This window comes from Ovis canadensis, chromosome 21 (assembly GCF_042477335.2).
Source record: "Ovis canadensis isolate MfBH-ARS-UI-01 breed Bighorn chromosome 21, ARS-UI_OviCan_v2, whole genome shotgun sequence".
NCBI lineage: Eukaryota > Metazoa > Chordata > Mammalia > Artiodactyla > Bovidae > Ovis > Ovis canadensis.
The window spans coordinates 56,623,107-56,641,531 of record NC_091265.1 but is presented as its reverse complement, the minus strand read 5'-3'; the positions used below and the strand labels follow the sequence as shown (position 1 = coordinate 56,641,531).

The 18,425-nt window shown below is 52.7% G+C and overlaps 1 protein-coding gene and 1 long non-coding RNA gene across 3 annotated transcripts; one reads left to right on the top strand and one right to left on the bottom strand.

Moving 5' to 3' along the window:
* Positions 1-2,443: 2,443 nt before the first annotated feature.
* LOC138426919 (uncharacterized) lies at positions 2,444-4,736 on the bottom strand. Its single transcript, XR_011251834.1, has 4 exons — positions 4,496-4,736; positions 3,355-3,885; positions 2,837-2,938; positions 2,444-2,640 (listed from the first exon to the last, which is right to left on the bottom strand). It is a non-coding gene; the product is annotated as an uncharacterized lncRNA (long non-coding RNA).
* Positions 3,061-16,787, top strand: FADS1 (fatty acid desaturase 1). Of its 2 annotated transcripts, none has more exons than XM_069565943.1 (12): positions 3,061-3,499; positions 5,398-5,508; positions 6,050-6,247; positions 6,889-6,990; positions 7,080-7,208; positions 10,481-10,541; positions 12,445-12,521; positions 13,412-13,509; positions 13,684-13,780; positions 13,992-14,071; positions 14,189-14,314; positions 14,545-16,787. In XM_069565943.1, exons 1-12 carry the CDS (start codon positions 3,308-3,310, stop codon positions 14,594-14,596), a joined length of 1,323 nt encoding a protein of 440 aa, XP_069422044.1. In that variant the 5' UTR covers positions 3,061-3,307; the 3' UTR covers positions 14,597-16,787. The 2 variants fall into 2 exon arrangements, with proteins under 2 accessions (XP_069422044.1, XP_069422045.1); XM_069565944.1 differs by lacking the exon at positions 3,061-3,499 and adding an exon at positions 3,512-3,697.
* Positions 16,788-18,425: the final 1,638 nt, after the last annotated feature.

Below are 18,425 nucleotides of genomic sequence, written 5' to 3'. Positions count from 1 at the left end.
CTGAATCTCCATTTTTTTCTCAAGAAATAAGGGGTTTGGGTTGAATGGATGAAGGTTCTTTCCTACCAGAAATCTAGCTGTATTTCTCCTAGTCTCCTGACTCCTACGGGCAAAGACCCTATTACAAGTGCATGGAATATAGCCTCCTTTCTCTGGGCTGCAGAATCCCACTAGTATAATCAAAGGAGAGACAGCAGAGCCCAGGCGTTCAGAGTTCAGGCAGGTTCTCAGCTCAGTCCTTCCACTTGTGTAACAAAATACTTCACCTTTCAGGGGCTCCATTTCTCCATCTGTAGGTGAGGTTCCTACCTCAAAGTGTTGTTAAAGAGAATTAAATGAATGTAACATTCAAGATACCAAGAGAACATTTCATGCAAAGATGGGCTTGATAAAGGACAGAAATGGTATGGACCTAACAGAAGCAGAAGATATTAAGAAGAGGTGGCAAGAATACACAGAAGAACTATACAAGAAAGATCTTCACAACCAAGATAATCATGATGGTGTGATCACTCACCTAGAGCCAGACATTCTGGAATGTGAAGTCAAGTGGGCCTTAGAAAGCATCACTACGAACAAAGCTAGTGGAGGTGATGGAATTCCAGTTGAGCCGTTTCAAATCCTGAAAGATGATGCTGTGAAAGTGCTGCACTCAATATGCCAGCAAATTTGGAAAACTCAGCAGTGGCCACAGGACTGGAAAAGGTCACTTTCATTCCAATCCCAAAGAAAGGCAATGCAAAAGAATGCTCAAACTATCGCACAATTGCACTCATCTCACACACTAGTAAAGTAATACTCAAAATTCTCCAAGCCAGGCTTCAGCAATACGTGAATCGTGAACTTCCAGATGTTCAAGCTGGTTTTAGAAAAGGAAGAGGAACCAGAGATCAAATTGCCAACATCCGCTGGATCATAAAAAGCAAGAGAGTTCCAGAAAAACATCTATTTCTGCTTTATTGACTATGCCAAAGCCTTTGACTGTGTGGATCACAATAAACTGTAGAAAATTCTGAAAGAGATGGGAATACCAGACCTCTTGACCTGCCTCTTGAGAAACCTGTATGCAGGTCAGGAAGCAACAGTTAGAACTGGACATGGAACAACAGACTGGTTCCAAACAGGAAAAGGAGTATGTCAAGGCTGTATATTGTTACCCTGCTTATTTAACTTATATGCAGAATACATCATGAGAATCGCTGGGCTGGAAGAAGCACAAACTGGAATCAAGACTGCCAGGAGAAATATTAATAACCTCAGATATGCAGATGATACCACCCTTATGGCAGAAAGTGAAGAGGCACTAAAAAATAAAAAGCCTCTTGATGAAAGTGAGAGTGAAAAAGTTGGCTTAAAGCTCAACATTCAGAACACTAAGATCATGGCATCTGGTCCCATCACTTCATGGGAAATAGGTGGGGAAACAGTGGAAACAGTGTCAGACTTCATTTTGGGGGGCTCCCAAATCACTGCAGATGGTGACTGCAGCCATGAAATTAAAAAATGCTTACTCCTTGGAAGGAAAGTTATGACCAATCTAGACAGCATATTCAAAAGCAGAGACATTACTTTGCCAACAAAGGTCTGTCTAGTCAAGGCTATGGTTTTTCCTGTGGTCATGTATGAATGTGAGAGTTGGACTGTGAAGAAAGTTGAGCGCGGAAGAATTGATGCTTTTGAACTGTGGTGTTGGAGAAGACTCTTGAGAGTCCCTTGGACTGCAAGGAGATCCAACCAGTCCATTCTAAAGGAGATGAGTCCTGGGTGTTCTTTGGAAGGAATGATATTAAAGCTGAAACCCCAGTACTTTGGCCACCTCATGCGAAGAGTTGACTCATTGAAAAAGACTCTGATGCTGGGAGGGATTGGGGGCAGGAGGAGAAGGGGACGACCGAGGATGATATGGCTGGATGGCATCACCGACTCGATGGACATGAGTTTGAGTGAACTCCGGGAGTTGGTGATGGACAGGGAGGCCTGGTGTGCTGCACTTCATGGGGTCGCAAAGAGTCGGACACGACTGAGCAACTGAACTGAACTGAATGTTCACAACGTACTAAAAACAGTGCCTGGCACATAGTACGTGCTTTGTAAATTGCTTTCTGAATAAATAAAATTTAACACATGAACTGAACTTCTTCATAACTCTAACAGCTTCTTGACTGCCCCCCCCCCCACCCCACCTCTCAACCCGGAAGCTTCTGTGTTCTTTTTCACCTTTTTGGAAAGCTCAGAGCTCCAAGCCCCTAAGCTACCTGAAGGCCTCCTGCAGCTCCCAGGTGCCTCCAGGCATCTTCCTGATGCCTCAACAGGAAGGTCCAGGCTTTTCACTCAGGGCCTGCCAGAGACTCGGAGATGCTAGGCTACTTCCTTTTATTTAAGGATGGCAGTTAATTGGGAGAATAAAAAAAAAAGAAAACAACAAGCGAAAAAGGCAAACAGGTTTATAACATTTGTAGGGCATTTTTAATGTTATACTGAGCACAGTAAAGCATTAACCATTCCCACCCACCTCCAGAGCCAACACCCCATAATTATGCTTTTGCAAGATACCCGCCAAAGGCTCTGACTCTTTCATTCCAGTCACTCAACCGGTGGGGCTACATGCGGAGAAGGCGGGAGAATTCATCAGGTCACGGTCTGGAACAAGCGAGGATGCCCCCACTCTAAAGACGAGGCCCCTGGGACAGCCCCCTCCACAGCCCCTCGCCAAATCCCCCAACCTTCAACCCTGTAGGCATGGCAGGCCTCCTTGGCAACTAGGCCCGCCCTTCATCCACACTCACTAGGCTCAGCCTCTGCCCACTGCCCTCCACCCTGGCCGAGCCCACCTTACCCTAGAGGCCTAGGGCGCCCGCGCACTCGGTGGCCCCCTCCCCGAGCCGGGCCCCGCACCCAGAAATCTTCACAGGAACCGTTATCCAGTCTGCGGCACCCCCTGTGAGCGAAAGGCGCGAGTCGAAAAGTGGGATTCGGCGGCGACCCCAACAAGGTGCCCGCAAGGGGGCGCGCGTCCCGGCCCGCCGCCCTCCTGCCACGACCCTCCCAAAGCGCACGCCCGAGCGGGGCCGGCGGGGAGGCGGGGACTTGCTCCCCGCGCCACGCGGCTCGACCAATAGGAACGCGCGCAGCAGGGCTCGGCGCCAACACCCCTCAGTGGCTGAAAAACTGGTGCGCGAGCCGCGGGGGTCGGGACGCGCACCAGCGAGCCCGCTACCGGAGCTTGCGAGGCCAGCGCGCGCTACTCCGCGGGTCCTGTGCGCGCGCCTGACCGCAGCCACCCAGCCGGCCCGCGTGCCCGGCCCCGATGGCCCCCGAGACCCCAGCCCAGGGGCCGACCCCGCGCTATTTCACCTGGGACGAAGTGGCCCAGCGCTCTGGACGTGAAAAAGAGCGGTGGCTCGTGATTGACCGAAAGGTGTACAACATCAGTGAATTCGTCCGTCGGCATCCCGGGGGCTCCCGGGTCATCAGCCACTACGCGGGGCAGGATGCCACGGTGAGCACTGCCAGACGGGGGCACCGGAGGAGGCGGGACCGGACGGCTAGAGCTGGAGGCTCAGCGTGCGAGACAGGAAGTTTGGCAGTCGTGGCTGAACACTCTCTAGTTCTGGGGAAAGCCGGGAGGCGCAGGAGCGTACCTGTTGCTGGGTGACTGGGTGTGCTGCCAAATCGGGATGCAAGGGCAGGAGAGGCGGTGAGAAAGGGGAGTCTGGGGAGTAGGGACGGAGGCTGGCAATGTGCACGCACAGACAAAGGGCCGCGCCACCGCTCTGTGGGCTCTGTTTGCGGCCCGGAATCTGCTGTCTCGAAGCGTGGGCAGGCCGGGGAGCAGGGCTAGGAGGGAGAAGAAGCTCCGGGGCGCGGGGCTCCCCGACGGCGGACCTGTCGAGACCGAGGGAGGAGGGGTCAGTGGCGGGGAGAGGGATTCTTGATCTGTCTGGGTGGCTGGCAGGGAAGCGCAGCGGCGTCTGGACCGAGCGTGCCTGGCTAGGCTGGCGAGTGGAGGCAGGACGGAGAACTGAGTTGGGGGAAAGCCACCTGGCGTCCGCTGTCTTGGGAACCCCTGCACAGGGTGAAGACGAGAGAGGGGATGGGACAGCACTGGCCAGAGACGCCTAGCACCTGCTCGTGCCCAGGGAGGAATGGGGCCATTGTGCGGAAGGTGGGGAGCCTGCACCAGCATACACCTAGCTAGGACCCGAGAGCAGTCCTGGAATCCCGTGGGGAGGTCACTCAGCCTCAGTCCAGCAGGGTCTCCAGCTATTCGCCACAGTGGACGGCTGTTTGCACTCCTGGGCTCTAAGCCCGGTGCTGGTGGCATCCCTCCCTCGGGCCAGCGCGCTCTCCAGCCCCGATTCTGCCGCTTCCCTCTCCAGACAATCTGCTAGCACCTCCCTTCAGAGTTCTAGAGCTGGGGGGGCGGGGGGGGCGGGGCGGGGGGTACTCCTTGGGACCCAGAGGTTGGAGCTTTTGCTTCGCTGAGTCCTCTCACCCTATATCCTTCGCCTGGCGCCGCGACCCCTGCTACTGTTCTCAAGCTTTCTCCCTGCTATCTCAGAGCGCCTCTCGGGACACTGGGGTTCTTGTGATGTCGCGGTGGAGCCTAACCGTGTGAGGACCAGCCCCTCCCTCGGACGCGGCAAGCTTGGGAGGCTGGGCTCGTCTCCGGAGAGACCACGGGGGCGCGCAAGCTGTGGCCGAAGGCGAAGATGTGGACTGGCGCATGCGTAGACGGAGCAGGCCCGAAGGCTGGGGCTTCTTGTAGTGTGATTTGGGGGCCGGGGCCGGCCGCAGCGGGGAGCGCGATTGGTCCGCACTTGTGGTGCCACTGGCCGCCGGCTCCGCCCCGGCTCCCTCCTCACTAGTGGCTTTGCCTTAGGGCCTGGGGGCTGTCTGACCTTCAGGATGTTAATCTCATCAAGTCAGTCACTGAGGACCCCACCTTGGAGAACCAAAATTGGTGTGCCAGGGCATGGGGTGTTCAGAGTGGGAGGAGAAATATGGAAGGCCGACCGGAACGGCTGTGGAGCAAAGGGAGAGAAATGCACAAGCCCCTAGTGGACACAAGGAGTCTCCCTCCTCACGTTTCATGAGCCATCCAGAGGAAAGGCCAGCCCAAGCGCGGCTTTCTGTGATCCCCTTCCTCGTGCTTCCTGTTCCTTGGTGTGGTACCCTTACTAGAACACAGATGCTGTGGGTGATCTTGAGTGGTGGACACTAGGGACTAGTCTTGGCAGTTTCAAAAGGAGGCTGCCTGGAGGTCGGTGGTCTCCGTTTGAACTTGGGTGCAGTGTCCTTGCAGGATCAGGCGGATGGCCTTTGGTGTGAGCCCTCCACAAGCCCAGGGGGCAGGGCTGACTTCCTCACTATTCTGTCTTCTCCCCATCCTTGCAGGATCCCTTTGTGGCGTTCCACATCAACAAGGGCCTTGTGAGGAAGTATATGAACTCCCTCCTGATTGGAGAGCTGTCTCCGGAGCAGCCCAGCTTTGAGCCCACTAAGAATGTGAGACCCTGTGGTGATGGAGGGGCAGCGGGTAGAAGGCAGGCCTCCATATGCTCACAGGTGACCACAGTCAGTAGTTCTTGCAGATCTTGAGATCCTTGCTTCTCCCACATAGTTGTTGGGTTTCAGGGCCTTTGGAAGCTGTGGTTCTCACAAGGCTACCACCACTACCATCACCATCCTCAATCCGAGACCAATCCACTGAGCACTTAACTCTGTGCCAAATATAACATCATATAATCCACAGTTCCAGATGAGAAAACTGAGGCTCAGAGAGGTTAAGCAACATGATCAGGGATCACACTGTCAGTAAGTGGCAGAGCAGGGGTAGAATGATTCTGTTTCACTCCAGAGGCCACATGGTCTTAGACCTGATCCCACAGCACCTCCTGTTATCCTTGGCATTGTGGTACCTTTACCTAGGACTCTGGGCTTCCTCAGTTATCGCAGTGGGAGTGCCTTGAGCTTAAGAGGGATCTTGGCTCCAGTGCTGGGTTGCACTGGGGAGAATAACAGCCTTTCCATCTCCACTCTCCTACAGAAAGAGCTGACTCATGAGTTCCGGGAGCTGCGGGCCACGGTGGAGCGGATGGGGCTCATGAAAGCCAACCCTGTCTTCTTCCTGCTGTACCTGCTGCACATCCTGCTGCTGGACGTCGCTGCCTGGCTCACTCTCTGGTTCTTTGGGACGTCTTGGGTGCCTTTCCTCCTGTGTTCCATGCTGCTCAGTATAGTTCAGGTGAGAGCCCTGCCTCACCCAGCATCTGTAGGGTAAGTTCTTTGTACCGCTTAGGAGGCCACTGAGGACACAGCGGGAGAGTTGGTACAGAAAGAGAACGCCTGTCCCGTTGTCTGCGGCTTCTCTCTGCTCATCTTCACCACACACGCACCTTCCGTTTCTCCCGCTGCCTCTAGCTGCTCCTCCCAGGGTTCCCTTCTTCTTGCGGCATGTCTCCTCAGAAACTTCATGTTCAGATTCTGTTATGGTCCACGAGTGCCAAGAACCAAGGTTCTGGTTTCTCGGTAAAGCTTGGCTTCCCCCGCCCCCCACCACAACACCGCCCCAACACCTGGCTATCAGAACCCACTTGTTCATGAAGCCTCCTGCTTGCCTGAGTCTGTCACTCTGTCCCAGTCTGTAGTTCTGGATGTTTAGTCCATCAGAAGTCACAGAGGCCCAGAGCTGGAGACTCCGAAGAGCAGAGAAGGGATAGTGACTGGCCCCAGGTCTCACGTGAGTCAGTGGCAGAGGCAGGACCCAGACTTCCTGACTCCTTTCTGGATGTACTAGCACAGGCCAGCTGGATGAGGGAAGGGGGAGAGGCCGAGTCAGTTCAGATGGACGCAGGGCCGCTCTCAGCACTAACCCTTCTCACTCAGGCCCAGGCTGGCTGGCTGCAGCATGACTTTGGACACCTGTCCGTCTTCGGGACCTCTAAGTGGAACCACCTGGTACATCATTTTGTGATCGGTCACCTGAAGGTCAGTGGGATGGGGAGGAACTCTCTGAAACTCGAGCCCGGGGGAGAGGGGACACAAGGCTTTCATACTCACACCCCACTTTTCTGTAGGGGGCCCCTGCCAGCTGGTGGAACCACATGCACTTCCAGCACCATGCCAAGCCCAACTGCTTCCGCAAAGACCCTGACATCAACATGCACCCCTTCTTCTTTGCCTTGGGGAAGGTCCTGTCTGTGGAGGTGAGCAGAGGTATCAGTGATGGTCTTGGAGCACAGAAACCAGCCAGCACAGTGGGCTTGCGGGGAAGTGCTCACCGTGCTGGTCTGTGTGGGTAAGACATTGGCCGGGCTGGCCAGGCGACTGGAAGTCGTGGGAGGCCATAGGGAATAAACAGGCTGCCCAGGACAGCCTAAGTCCTTTGCAGTGAGTTCAAGTCAGCAAATAGCTGTTGCAGAAAGGTACCACGTAATGCCAAGGACCCAAAGGATGACCAGATTGCTGTGCAAACACTGCTCAGCCTTGAAGGAAGGCGATGGATGGTCCTCCTTGCAGGTGCTTTTTAGACACCCCCACCCCAGGCCGTCAGCCCCCTGCACCTTGTAATCGTCCCAGTCGCGTCCTTCAGTGTCATCGTCTCCCCCACAACAGCTAGACTGGATCACGCCTCTGATGCCCATCGCCTCAAATATTCATCCACTGAGTAATTCTTCCTGCCCACCTGATTCTAGTCTGACTTTCAGGGTGGTCAGCTCTGGGTTTGAGTTGCCATCTGAGGCTGTGAGCAACAATTACACTGCAGCCGCTACGGGATGAATTCCTGAGAGTGGCTGGGAGACCTTGGGAGCCTGTAGTGAGTGCTAAGCAACAGAAGGCTGTGAGTGGCCAGTGGAGTTCTTTGAAAAGTTGATTTAAAACCCTTTGTCCCAAGGCTCTGGGCAGTAGTCAGTTTTGCCAGGTCCCCCTCCCCGACTCCATGACATGCTGTGACATTTCAGCACACCCAGAGTTAAACGGGTGTTAAAGACGTTTCAGTTCCAGGCCTGAATTCAAGACTGCCTGGCCCTCCTTCCTCTCTGGCCATGAGAAGAACTCTGTGGGAAAGTTCTGGCAGCACTGGCCGTCCTAGCCCAGGAACCCCTAGCTTGGGGCTTGTACTTCCTCTGACCACAAGGTTCTAATTTTCCCACTTCCTGAAAAGAGACTTACTTGGTTGCTATATGCCCAACACTGTGCAAATGACGTACCAGCCCTGGCCTCCCCTGGCTCGGGTGGCTCCTTAGAGAGCAGTGTGGGCTGTTTACTGGGCAGAGCATGAGGCTTCTGTCACTATAAAGATTTTTTTTAAGAAAGGATAAGAGTCTTAAGTGGAAGGGAACCTTCTCACACCACTGCCTCTGTTGCTTCTTTTTTTCCCCTCTGTTGTTTCTCGGTACTCGGGTTTTTAGGAAATTCCTTTCTGTAGACACTAAAAATAGAGAATGCTCTGGGACCAAAATAACTCTCTGGTGTTTTGGGGTTTTTTTTTTTGTTTTTTTGTTTTGGTTTGTTTAGTTACAAGGCTGAGGATAGGCTGTCTGTTAGGAAATGCGTGGATTATAGACTGCTTGGCTCTTGGTTCAGCTTCAGAGGGTCCAGACTGAGCACTGACCCCTGGGCTGACCCAGGAGCATCTGTCCCAGTGCCTCGCAGCTCCGCTGGAGAACAAGGGAAGCGTAGGGAACTCTTCATGCTAAAGATTACTGGCCTTCAAGAGCTGAAACAGTGGGGCAGTTATCAGCATTGTAATGGCCATTACAGTCTTGATTGCCATTCAAGGAGGCAGCCGGCAGACAGAGCTCCCTTCCATAACAGTTCCAAAACAAGGCCAGAGTTGTACCCACCTACTCCACCAAACATGGCAGATGCTTCTCTTCCAGCTTCTCCCTCTTAGTTAATGTTGCCTGGGATGGGATGCTGCCTTCAAAACATATTCCCAGTCCATAGACGTCTCCATCTCCTCTGCCTCCCATCCCTGGGTCTGGTGCATCTCAGATCTGGAATACTGGTCCAGTCTCCTTGCTGGCCTCCTGTCAACTCTGCCTGCCCCCTGTGGTTCATTCTCCCCACCACGAGCCAGAGTGAGCCTTTAAAGCGCAAAGCAGATCCTGCCACCTGCTGAAGGCCAACCAGGGCTTCCCATCACTTTTGGAATAAAACCCAAACTCCTTCCTGTAGCCTTCCCAGGGCCAGCGAGATTTGCCATCCCTAGTTTTCTGGCTTTACTGACTGTTCTCCCTTTTATATTCCCAGCCGCACTGGCCTTCCTCTGTCCCTTGAACACCCCAAACCTTTGTCCCCTCTGCTTTAAATGCTTTTCCTCCCAGTGTCAGCACTGCTGGCTCCTTCTCGTCATTCAGGTCTCCATTCTGATGTCAGGGCCCCAAGGAGGCCGTATCTGACTATCCTACCCAAGACACCGCCTCCCTCCCTTTCGGTCATATTTTACTGTTTTTAATCTGTAATTATCTTCAACTCTGTCTGTAAGGTCATTACCAGCTTCCTCTCCTAAGATTATAAGCTCCACGAGGGTAGGAATTTTATGTTGCTCGTCTCTGTATCCTCACACCTAGAACAGTGCCACGCACATAGACACTTAACTTGTTGAATGAATCAGTTAACGTAGGAAGAATGCTGCATTTAGCAAAAGTGCCTGGCACAGTCTCGTAAATGTCCTGTCAAAACAGCAAGTGGACTTACGAAGGAAGGATGAGCTCTGGGGTATCCTGCTCTGGGGTAGAGTTCCTCCTGTACCCTGTGGTTGTCTGGTCACTAGAACCAGCAGGGCACGTGGGGCAGGAGGAGCTACTGAAGGAGAGTGCAGAGCTCCGCTGTCATGGTTTTGAATGCTCTCATTAGGGGACCCTGGCTGAACTGGCAGCAGCTCGCCTTACCACCTGCTGGCTTGCCAGGACCTTCAGATTGCCAAGCTGTTCTTGGTATTCTTTCCACAAATATTTGGCATACATCGCTTAGTTTTCAAGGGATTTTATAAAGCTCATGTTGACATCTGAAGAAACCAAATGATTTTGGAGAAGGTCAGGGGCTTGGATATAGAGAGACTGCTGGCCCGTATAGGGGTGAAGATGGTTGTCTGCGGAGACCCTGGTATCAAAAAAGTACCAGATGGAGACAGGAAGGGGAGGTGGGGGCCCCTGGAAACCTGACAAGGGTGTCTCTGGATGAACATGAGGAGCCCTGAGGACCCCCAGGCTCTGCTGTGCTCATGCCTTGTACGGGTGTGAGCCACCGAGCTGTGTCCGTGGTATGGCGAGCTTAGCAAGCCCAGCAGCTTGGGCTTCATGCGCCAGGTGCTGGAGGTCAGGCTGGGCCTATGGGAGCCTTCCATGGCGCCAGCCACCTGACGGCCCCTGCCGTGGGCTTCTGCTCCTGCTCAGGGAAGAGCCAGTCACAACGGGAGGGGGATGGGGGGCTGGCCTGTGGGTGCTGATTTGTGCGTGCGTTTCCTTCCCAGCTCGGGAAACAGAAGAAAAAGTACATGCCCTACAACTACCAGCACAAATACTTTTTCCTGAGTGAGTATCCTCCTCCAGCACCAGGGGGGCTGCTGCCTTGGCAGGGGCTGCCAACTGGGGTGTGAGTACGGAGTAAGCCTCCTGGGATGACAATGTCTGAAGTTAAGGCTGGAGGAAATTCTCCTCATGGAACAGGTTACTCCCTGCAAGGGAACAGTCTTAGCTTCTAAGGGACAAAGTCAACAGTTAGGCTAATGTTTGGTCAAAGGTCACTGGTGTTGGGATCAAACTAGTTCCTCCAGGCCCACCCTGGCTTCCACAAGGGAACTGAGTGGTGGGGAGCAAGCCTGATTAAACCTGTGAAACTTCACTTTGATTTGTCAAGCATACAGCAGGGTCAAGGTGGGTGGGGCACAGTCCAACTCCCTGGGGGATGAAAGGCAGCTAGACTAGCAATGGGAGGATTGGACCGCAAGAGGGAGCGGAAGAGACAACATTTCTATGGTTGTTTTAAGCTCTTTACTTCTTTTTTTAAAAATGCTCATTTATTTGGCTGTGTTGGGTCTTAGCTGCTGCACGAAGGAGCTTCGCTGTGGATCGCAGACTCTAGTTGTGGCATGCAAGCCCTGGAGAGCGCCAGCCTCAGCAGTTGAGGAGTGTGGACTTAGTTACTCCATGGCACATGGGATCTTAGTTCCCTGACCAGGGGGCAAACCCAAGACCCCTACACTGCAAGGCGGATTCCTAGTCCCTGGACCACCGGGGAAGCTGTTAAGCTTTTTCTGAAGATTGGTGCTGCTTTAAAGATCTGCTTCATAACGCCTGTGGTGGTGATTTAGTCGCTAAGTTGTGTCCGACTCTTGCGACCCCATGGACAGTAGCCTGCCAGGCTCCTCTGTCCATGGGATTCTCCAGGCAAGAACACAAGTGGGTTGCCATTTCCTTCTCCAGGGGATCTTCCCAACCCAGGAGTCGAACCTGGGTCTCCTGCTTCAGGCATATTCTTTACCAACTGAGCTCCGAGGGAAGCCCTTCCATAATGCCTAAGGAATTTTAAACGTCAGCCATTCCCCCAAGGCGGGAATGATTCCATTGATCCCATTTTAGTTCAAAGGAATTTATCTTAACTGCCTGGAATTCCATCCCTGTGGAGAAATGGGGATGGGATAGAAGGGTGGGACAGAAACATTGGAAGAAAGGCTAGAATCCATGGCACATCAGGATAGAAGAGCCAGGGGTGAGCGTCGTGATGCTGGGTTACAGGTAACGTCAGGCTCTGCAGAGAAGGGACACAGGGAAACCGACTAGCACAGTGGATGGGCCACTTCTTCAACTCCCAGTTCTGAGAGACGCTCTTGCGTCCCTTGCCACATTTGACCTCCAGGCTGCTTCAAGTTGGGTGGCACCAGCTTATTTCCCTAGTGCAGGGAAGTGAGCTTTCAGCCTGTGGAGGATCAGCAGGGTCCCCCCACTCAACACACACACTTTCCAGCTCCTGTCCCTTCACCCGTGTGGTGGAGCAGCCAGGAGCAGGGGCCTGATGGCTGCAAGGATGGGCATAAGGCCAGGAGAAGGCAAAGGCAGAGGCAGAGGCAGAGGCAGGGCTGAAGACAGCAGCTCAACTCGGGGAGGGTGAGCAGCGCCTTCTTAAAGGCACAGGTGCAGGGCAGCTTCCACACCAAGTGAAGCTTGTTTCCCCAGCTATCCTCTTCCACTGAAGAGGATGCCACGCCCTACCCCTCACCCTCTCAGCATCCATGGGAGATTCTCCTTTCTTCAGACTGGCATTTATGCCCACTTTCAGTGCCTGGTCGGTCCTAATGGATTGAGGGGGGTGGCTGGAGGGGTGACAGGAGATGGCAGGGGGCAGCCCTGTGCTGGAGGCCATCTGTCCCATACCAGCTGGCCCTTGGCAACCCTTCTGCGGCTCACACTTCCTCCCATGTCTCCATTTCCTCCCTAGTTGGGCCCCCAGCTTTGCTGCCTGTCTACTTCCAGTGGTATATTTTCTACTTTGTTATCAAGAGGAAGAAGTGGGTGGTAAGTATCCATTGCCCCCAGATCCCACATCCTTTGTTGCCAGTACTCTGAGGGCTGGGAATGGGGTTCCCCAGGGAAAATCCCACTGGGGTTTACTCCAGGCTTAATTTAGAGCAAAGTAGCAGAACCAGTAGAGACCTCCCATATCTCTAGATGAGATGATTTGGGCTCAGCAGGCAACCTGACTTCTGATGCCCTATTTCATTCAGCGAGTATCTCCTAAGGTCACTGTGCTCGGCATAAAGCAGGGGCCAGGCTGGGTAGGGGGAAGAGGAACGAGAGACGGCCCCTACTCTCAGGAAATGTCTGATGAAGCAGGATGTGATTACGACCAGAGAAAAGGTATAGGCTGAAGGTTCTGGGATTCCAAAAGGGAGCCGACCGCACCTGGCTGGATGGGAGGCATCAGAAAGGACTTCTTGACATCACTTTTCTAGCTGGCCATGGACAGGTAGAGGTCGGGAATTGGGAATGGACTCTGAGCAGAGAAGCTGGGAATTAATGGGCGAATATGGTCACCGGACGAGGGGTGCTGGACTTGGGTGTCAGGGGAGGAGAGTGATGCAGGAAAGTTTGATCAGGGTCCTGGCACGGACTGAGCTGTGGTCCTGGAAGATTCATTTGGCAGCCGGAGGAAGACCAGAGAGGGGTTAGGGGGAACTGGAGACAGGGAGACCTGGCACCTGGGAAGGAAATAAGCAAGGAGGGCTGGGGGCGCTGCTCGGAAAGGAGCAGCAGTGCTAGATGGCACTAGAGGGGGCAGCTGAGAGAGGCCGCCGTGACCACTCGTCTCAGGACCCAGGAGGGTGGCTGCTCCGTGCAGAGAAACGGGCGCTGCAAGAGGAGGGGCGCTCTGTGGCATCACAGGGCTCTCTTGCCTCTTGCTGCAGGACTTGGCCTGGATGATCACCTTCTACGTCCGCATCTTCCTCACTTATGTGCCGCTGTTGGGACTGAAAGGCTTCCTGGGGCTTTTCTTCATGGCCAGGTAGTACTTGATGGGGGAGCAGGGGCTGGTGCAGAGAAGTAGACGTTTGGGAATAACCAGTCTAGCCTGGGAGTGTTGGCTGGGGAAGGTGCTGGGCTGGAGCAGTTATTTGAGGGGGAGTGACAGCTCTGGGCACTGCTTGAACTGATTTTGTCTGGGTGCCTTATCCACCAGGTTCCTGGAAAGCAACTGGTTTGTGTGGGTTACACAGATGAACCACATCCCCATGCACATTGACCATGACCGCAACATGGACTGGGTCTCCACCCAGGTAAGGGACAGTCACTTGAAAGACCTGGGCATCACAATTAAAAGGGTGGGTGGGCACAGACCCAAACCTTGCCTTGTTAGCTGGACACTTCTCTCCGGCCACCACGTGGGGAAGGGAGTGACTGAAGCAGGCCAGCTCTGCCTGAAGAAGGCTGGGCTGGCCCTTCCATCGGGTGCCCAGAGCCATGCTCCCCTCTGACCTTCCCCTCCAGCTCCAAGCAACATGCAATGTCCACAAGTCAGCCTTCAATGACTGGTTCAGTGGCCACCTCAACTTCCAGATTGAGCACCAGTGAGTAGGGAGGCCGGGGAGGCAGGGACTTGGGGAGGGCTCATGTCGGGAGGAAGGAGGGGGTGGTGCAGGGACAGAGGAGCTGGACCCACTGACTGTCCCCTGTTGTCCCTGAAGTCTTTTCCCCACGATGCCTCGACACAATTACCACAAAGTGGCTCCCCTGGTGCAGTCCCTGTGTGCCAAGCATGGCATAAAGTACCAGTCCAAGCCCCTGTTCTCAGCCTTCGCTGACATTGTCCAGTGAGTATCTGAGCTTGGGAAGAGGGCAAGGTGGCGGGGTCGGTGATGAGAGTGCAGGGTGGGAGCCACCGCAGTGCTCCCCGGGTCTTCTGCAATGGAGGGTCACCCAGCAAAGGGGCCTTGCATCAGCTCTGGAAGGGCCTCGCTGCTGCACTTCTGGTGGGTGGTCTGCCTTTGGGCTCCGCTCTGGCCCATTTCCCTCACCACCTGCCTTCATCTTGCCCCCACAGCTCACTGAAGGAGTCCGGGCAGCTCTGGCTAGATGCCTATCTCCACCAATAACAGCCGCCTCCCTCTGCAAGAAGGGTTATGGCACCAAAGCAGACGGAAGCTTGGGGGCAATGCCACTACAATCCTAATATTCAGAGGGGGTGGGTTTGAGAAGACAACAAGTTTGCACTCAAACCCCTCCCCTTTATTTTCCAGGCATAGATCTAAGACCCAAAGGGGTGGGGGAAACACAAGCCCCCTGAAAGTAGGGGTGGAGCTTCTGGGACAGGCCTGTGCGTTTTCTTTTTTTCGTTTGGCAGATATAGGTGGCTGGTGAGCTAAGAGGGAGGCAGGAGGGTGTAAGAATAGGGAAGGTCTACTGAGCCCAGAAATCAGGAAGAGATTTAGCACTGAAATTTCACCCAGGAAGGGGAGGCACTCAGCCCACTGGTCCACTTCTTGGTGCCTTCTCTACCCTGGCTTGCAAATCTCAAGAGGTTCACGGGCTGGAGGAAGACAGAGCAGCTAAACTGCCTGGGCAAGATTTAGAATTCTCAGCCTGGCACAGTGCGGGGCCTGGGAGCTCAGCTCACTCTAGGGCTAGGTGTGACCCTTGTCTGCTTCAGCCTCCTCAAGAAGCAGCTTTCCCACTTTGAGAAGCAGGGTGGCAGAGGGGAGCAGAGGCCAGGGCTGTGCTGTTGGAGGCGTCCAGCCCTGAAGGCTGCTAACACTACTGGATTTGGTCTCGTGTTCGTAGGCTGCCAGTGGAGTCGCTGGCCATTAAAAATCCTTTCAGCTTTTGACTGGCCTCGTAACTATCACCCAAGGGACAGAACACTCCTAGGGTGCGGAGTCCACTTCTTGCTCCACAAGCAAGTTGGGCACGTGCGGCACTCAGTCTTCTCCATAGAAACAAACTGGGGCTCCCAGTGGCTTCCCTGTACTCCCCTACTTCCAGTTCCAAATTTAGTAAAAATAGCAGTCAAGTGAGCACAAGTGACCCGGCCACGGGAGAGACTGGACTCACTAGCCATGATGAAAACTCAAGAGTTCAGTCACAAAGAACATAATGGCTGTAAGAGATTTTCTGTAACAAATTATGTTACAGCATCACTTTTGAGCAGGGGCATTGGGTAAATATAGTGACTTCATAGTTCTTATCAGAAATAGGAAGATAAAAAACAGAAGTCTGACCATCATTCCTGTCCTTTAGAATCCTTACTCTGGCAACTATGTTCAGGTGTCTTTCTGCTGGAGACCAGGTAGGAATTTAGGAGAATCTCTTAAAAGTGTATCAGTCTAACACTGAAATACAATTTTTTAATCCCTTTTTTTTTAATTGAAAACAGTTTAACCCATCTCTAGAGAGGGAACGCCAGGACTGTGCCCCCCCCCGGGTTACCAGCACCCCCACCCCCATAGCCTTTCAGTTCAGGTGAGATCAATTCACCTGGTCAACAGCATCTTCTCTAAGCATATTGAGTATTCTGGACACTGGAAAGAGAGAACCTTAAACTAGAAGAAAAAAGCAGAGGCCTGGGAGCATTCACATTTAGTTTAAGAAGAGAATGGCAAAGAGATGAGAGTGATAATCAGGGTGATGAAGGGCCTAGGGCATGTTGGGGTGGGGTTAGAGGCACCTAACAGGGTTTGCAGTTACTTAAAACAGACTTTTACATACAGGAAAGCAGGTTACAGATTTTAGGTCTTTTCCACTGGGGCAGAACAGCTGAGAGCAGAGTTGGAGAGTGCTTTCACCGGCTCCTTCACTCTGGAACAGGTGCTAAACCCAGCCTTTCAGGCCAGCTGGCTTTGGGCCCAGGCTGCCCAATCTGAGCAAAGCTAGTGGGTCTTACTGAGCCAAGTCCAGGTCCTCAGAGCACCTCAACCACTGCGGCCTTCTCTCCTTAGTCTGGCCTGTGGTCTCACATGGCCACAAAGGGACAGACGAGTAACAAAAAGCTCAGAACTGCAAGAGAACATGAGCGATCTCACAATGACAGGAGCCACACCATGACGGGAGAAAACACGACTAGAGAGGGTAAGTTGCCTCTCTGGTCATAGATGTGGCAGCACTAACATTTGGACTCACTTTTTAAAAACTCCAACTTCTAGGCTGTCTTGTTACTTTCGTCTTCCTACCACTCTGCCACAGGCCTTTTAAGTAGACCCTGTGTCAGCATCCTTTTGGTGTGTACCAATTTTGTTACCACGTGCCGATGAAGTCAAACTGAGAAATAAAAGTTAATTTTGACCAAACAAAGGCTCTTCATTTATAATCCATGATGCTTCCCTGTACCTGTTGATAGGGCTGCCTGTACCTCTGCTTCAGATTACTACCTACCTCTACGACTCTAACCTTCTAGAACACGTGCCCCCTTGGGGTACAGGGAGGATCGTCAGGCCCCTCTGAAAAACACCAAGGTTCAGACGAACTGTGGCAAGAAGGCAGGCCAGCCCCTTCCCATGACACTCAAGTGTTTAAATGCTAGACTGCCTGTGTACACTAAGCAGTTTCAGCACTCAGTGTAGACGGCCTGCAAACACTAAGCAGTTTCAGCACTCAGTGTAGACGGCCTGCAAACACTAAGCAGTTTCAGCGCTCAGTGTAGACGGCCTGCATACACTTAAGTGGTTTCAGTGCTCTGTGTAGACGGCCTGCAAACACTAAGCAGTTTCAGCGCTCAGTGTAGACGGCCTGCATACACTAAGCGGGTTCAGCGCTCAGTGTAGACGGCCTGCATACACTAAGCGGGTTCAGTGCTCAGTGTAGATGGCCTGCGAACACTAAGTGGGTTCAGTACTCAGTGCATCATCTCCTCCTATCGTGAGGCAGTGCCCTCACCCTTTTAAACTCATATCTAATCTCAGTGTAGGTGGTCTCCATAAGACTGCTTTTTTGCCAACTCATACCTCAGAGTTGACTGTAAAGCAATGCCCTTTTTTTTTTTTTTTTTTTAAAGCAATGCCCTTTTAACCAGTGCCCTACTAGAACAGCTCTCCTCTCCAGGCAAGAGTATTAGAATGTGCTAAATAAAATGTGCAGGACTAATTCTCCCTGCAGTGGTTAATAAACTTCTAGAAAAGACCAGGTAATTCTGAAGACGAAGCACTACCTGCCACCACAGAAGACAGGCCCTCAACTAGGGCTACTGTGTCAAGGCAGTAACTCCTGTCTTCCCACTTCTGGGCCCCCATCACTATCAGTGCAGGCTGGCTCCACACTTCCACTGCAGGGTTCAATCCCAGGTAAGGGAACTAACATCCTGCATGCTGTGCAACAGAGTCAAAAAGAAAAACGGAACTCAAGTTTTGTGGCTTGGTCCAATCCGGAAAATTGGTTGGTTAACTGCTAGAAACAGACTAAGATCCCTGCCCTAAGGACATAACTTTCTGTCTACACTAGTGGTTTAGAGGCCCCTGGTTATGGGATGTTCCTGGGGAGACTGTATCTCATTCCTGCTTCAACCAGAGGAGCTCTTACAGTCTTACATTTCATGTAAGATTTCACTTGAAAGATAGTTTACTCTTAAAATATCTGAACATCACTGGTCTTTAAAAGGATATACACCAACACATCACTGATTCACTTTGCTGTACAGCAAGAGACTAACACAACACTCTAAAGCAACTATATGCCAATAAAATTTTTTGAAAAATGCATATAAAAACACAAAGGACCCCAAAGGGCCAAAACGATCTTGACAGTAAGATGGAGGCTTCACGTATTGATTTCAAATATATTACACAGGCACAGCAATCAAAACAGTATGGTATTGGCATAGAGACAGGCAGACAGACCTATGGGCCAGAACAGAGCCCTCAGATAAACTCATACATACTGGCACAATCATCTTCACCAAGGTTCTAAGACTCCACAATGGGAAAGAAGTCTCTTCAA

Bases quoted from the DNA above. Each gene is read 5' to 3' on its own strand.
- FADS1 (XM_069565943.1), top strand. From the start codon at position 3,308: ATGGCCCCCGAGACCCCAGCCCAGGGGCCGACCCCGCGCTATTTCACC. The intron at 6,248-6,888 runs GTGAGAGCCCTG...CTTCTCACTCAG, and splicing joins TGCTGCTCAGTATAGTTCAG to GCCCAGGCTGGCTGGCTGCA. The intron at 12,522-13,411 runs GTAAGTATCCAT...CTCTTGCTGCAG, and splicing joins TCAAGAGGAAGAAGTGGGTG to GACTTGGCCTGGATGATCAC.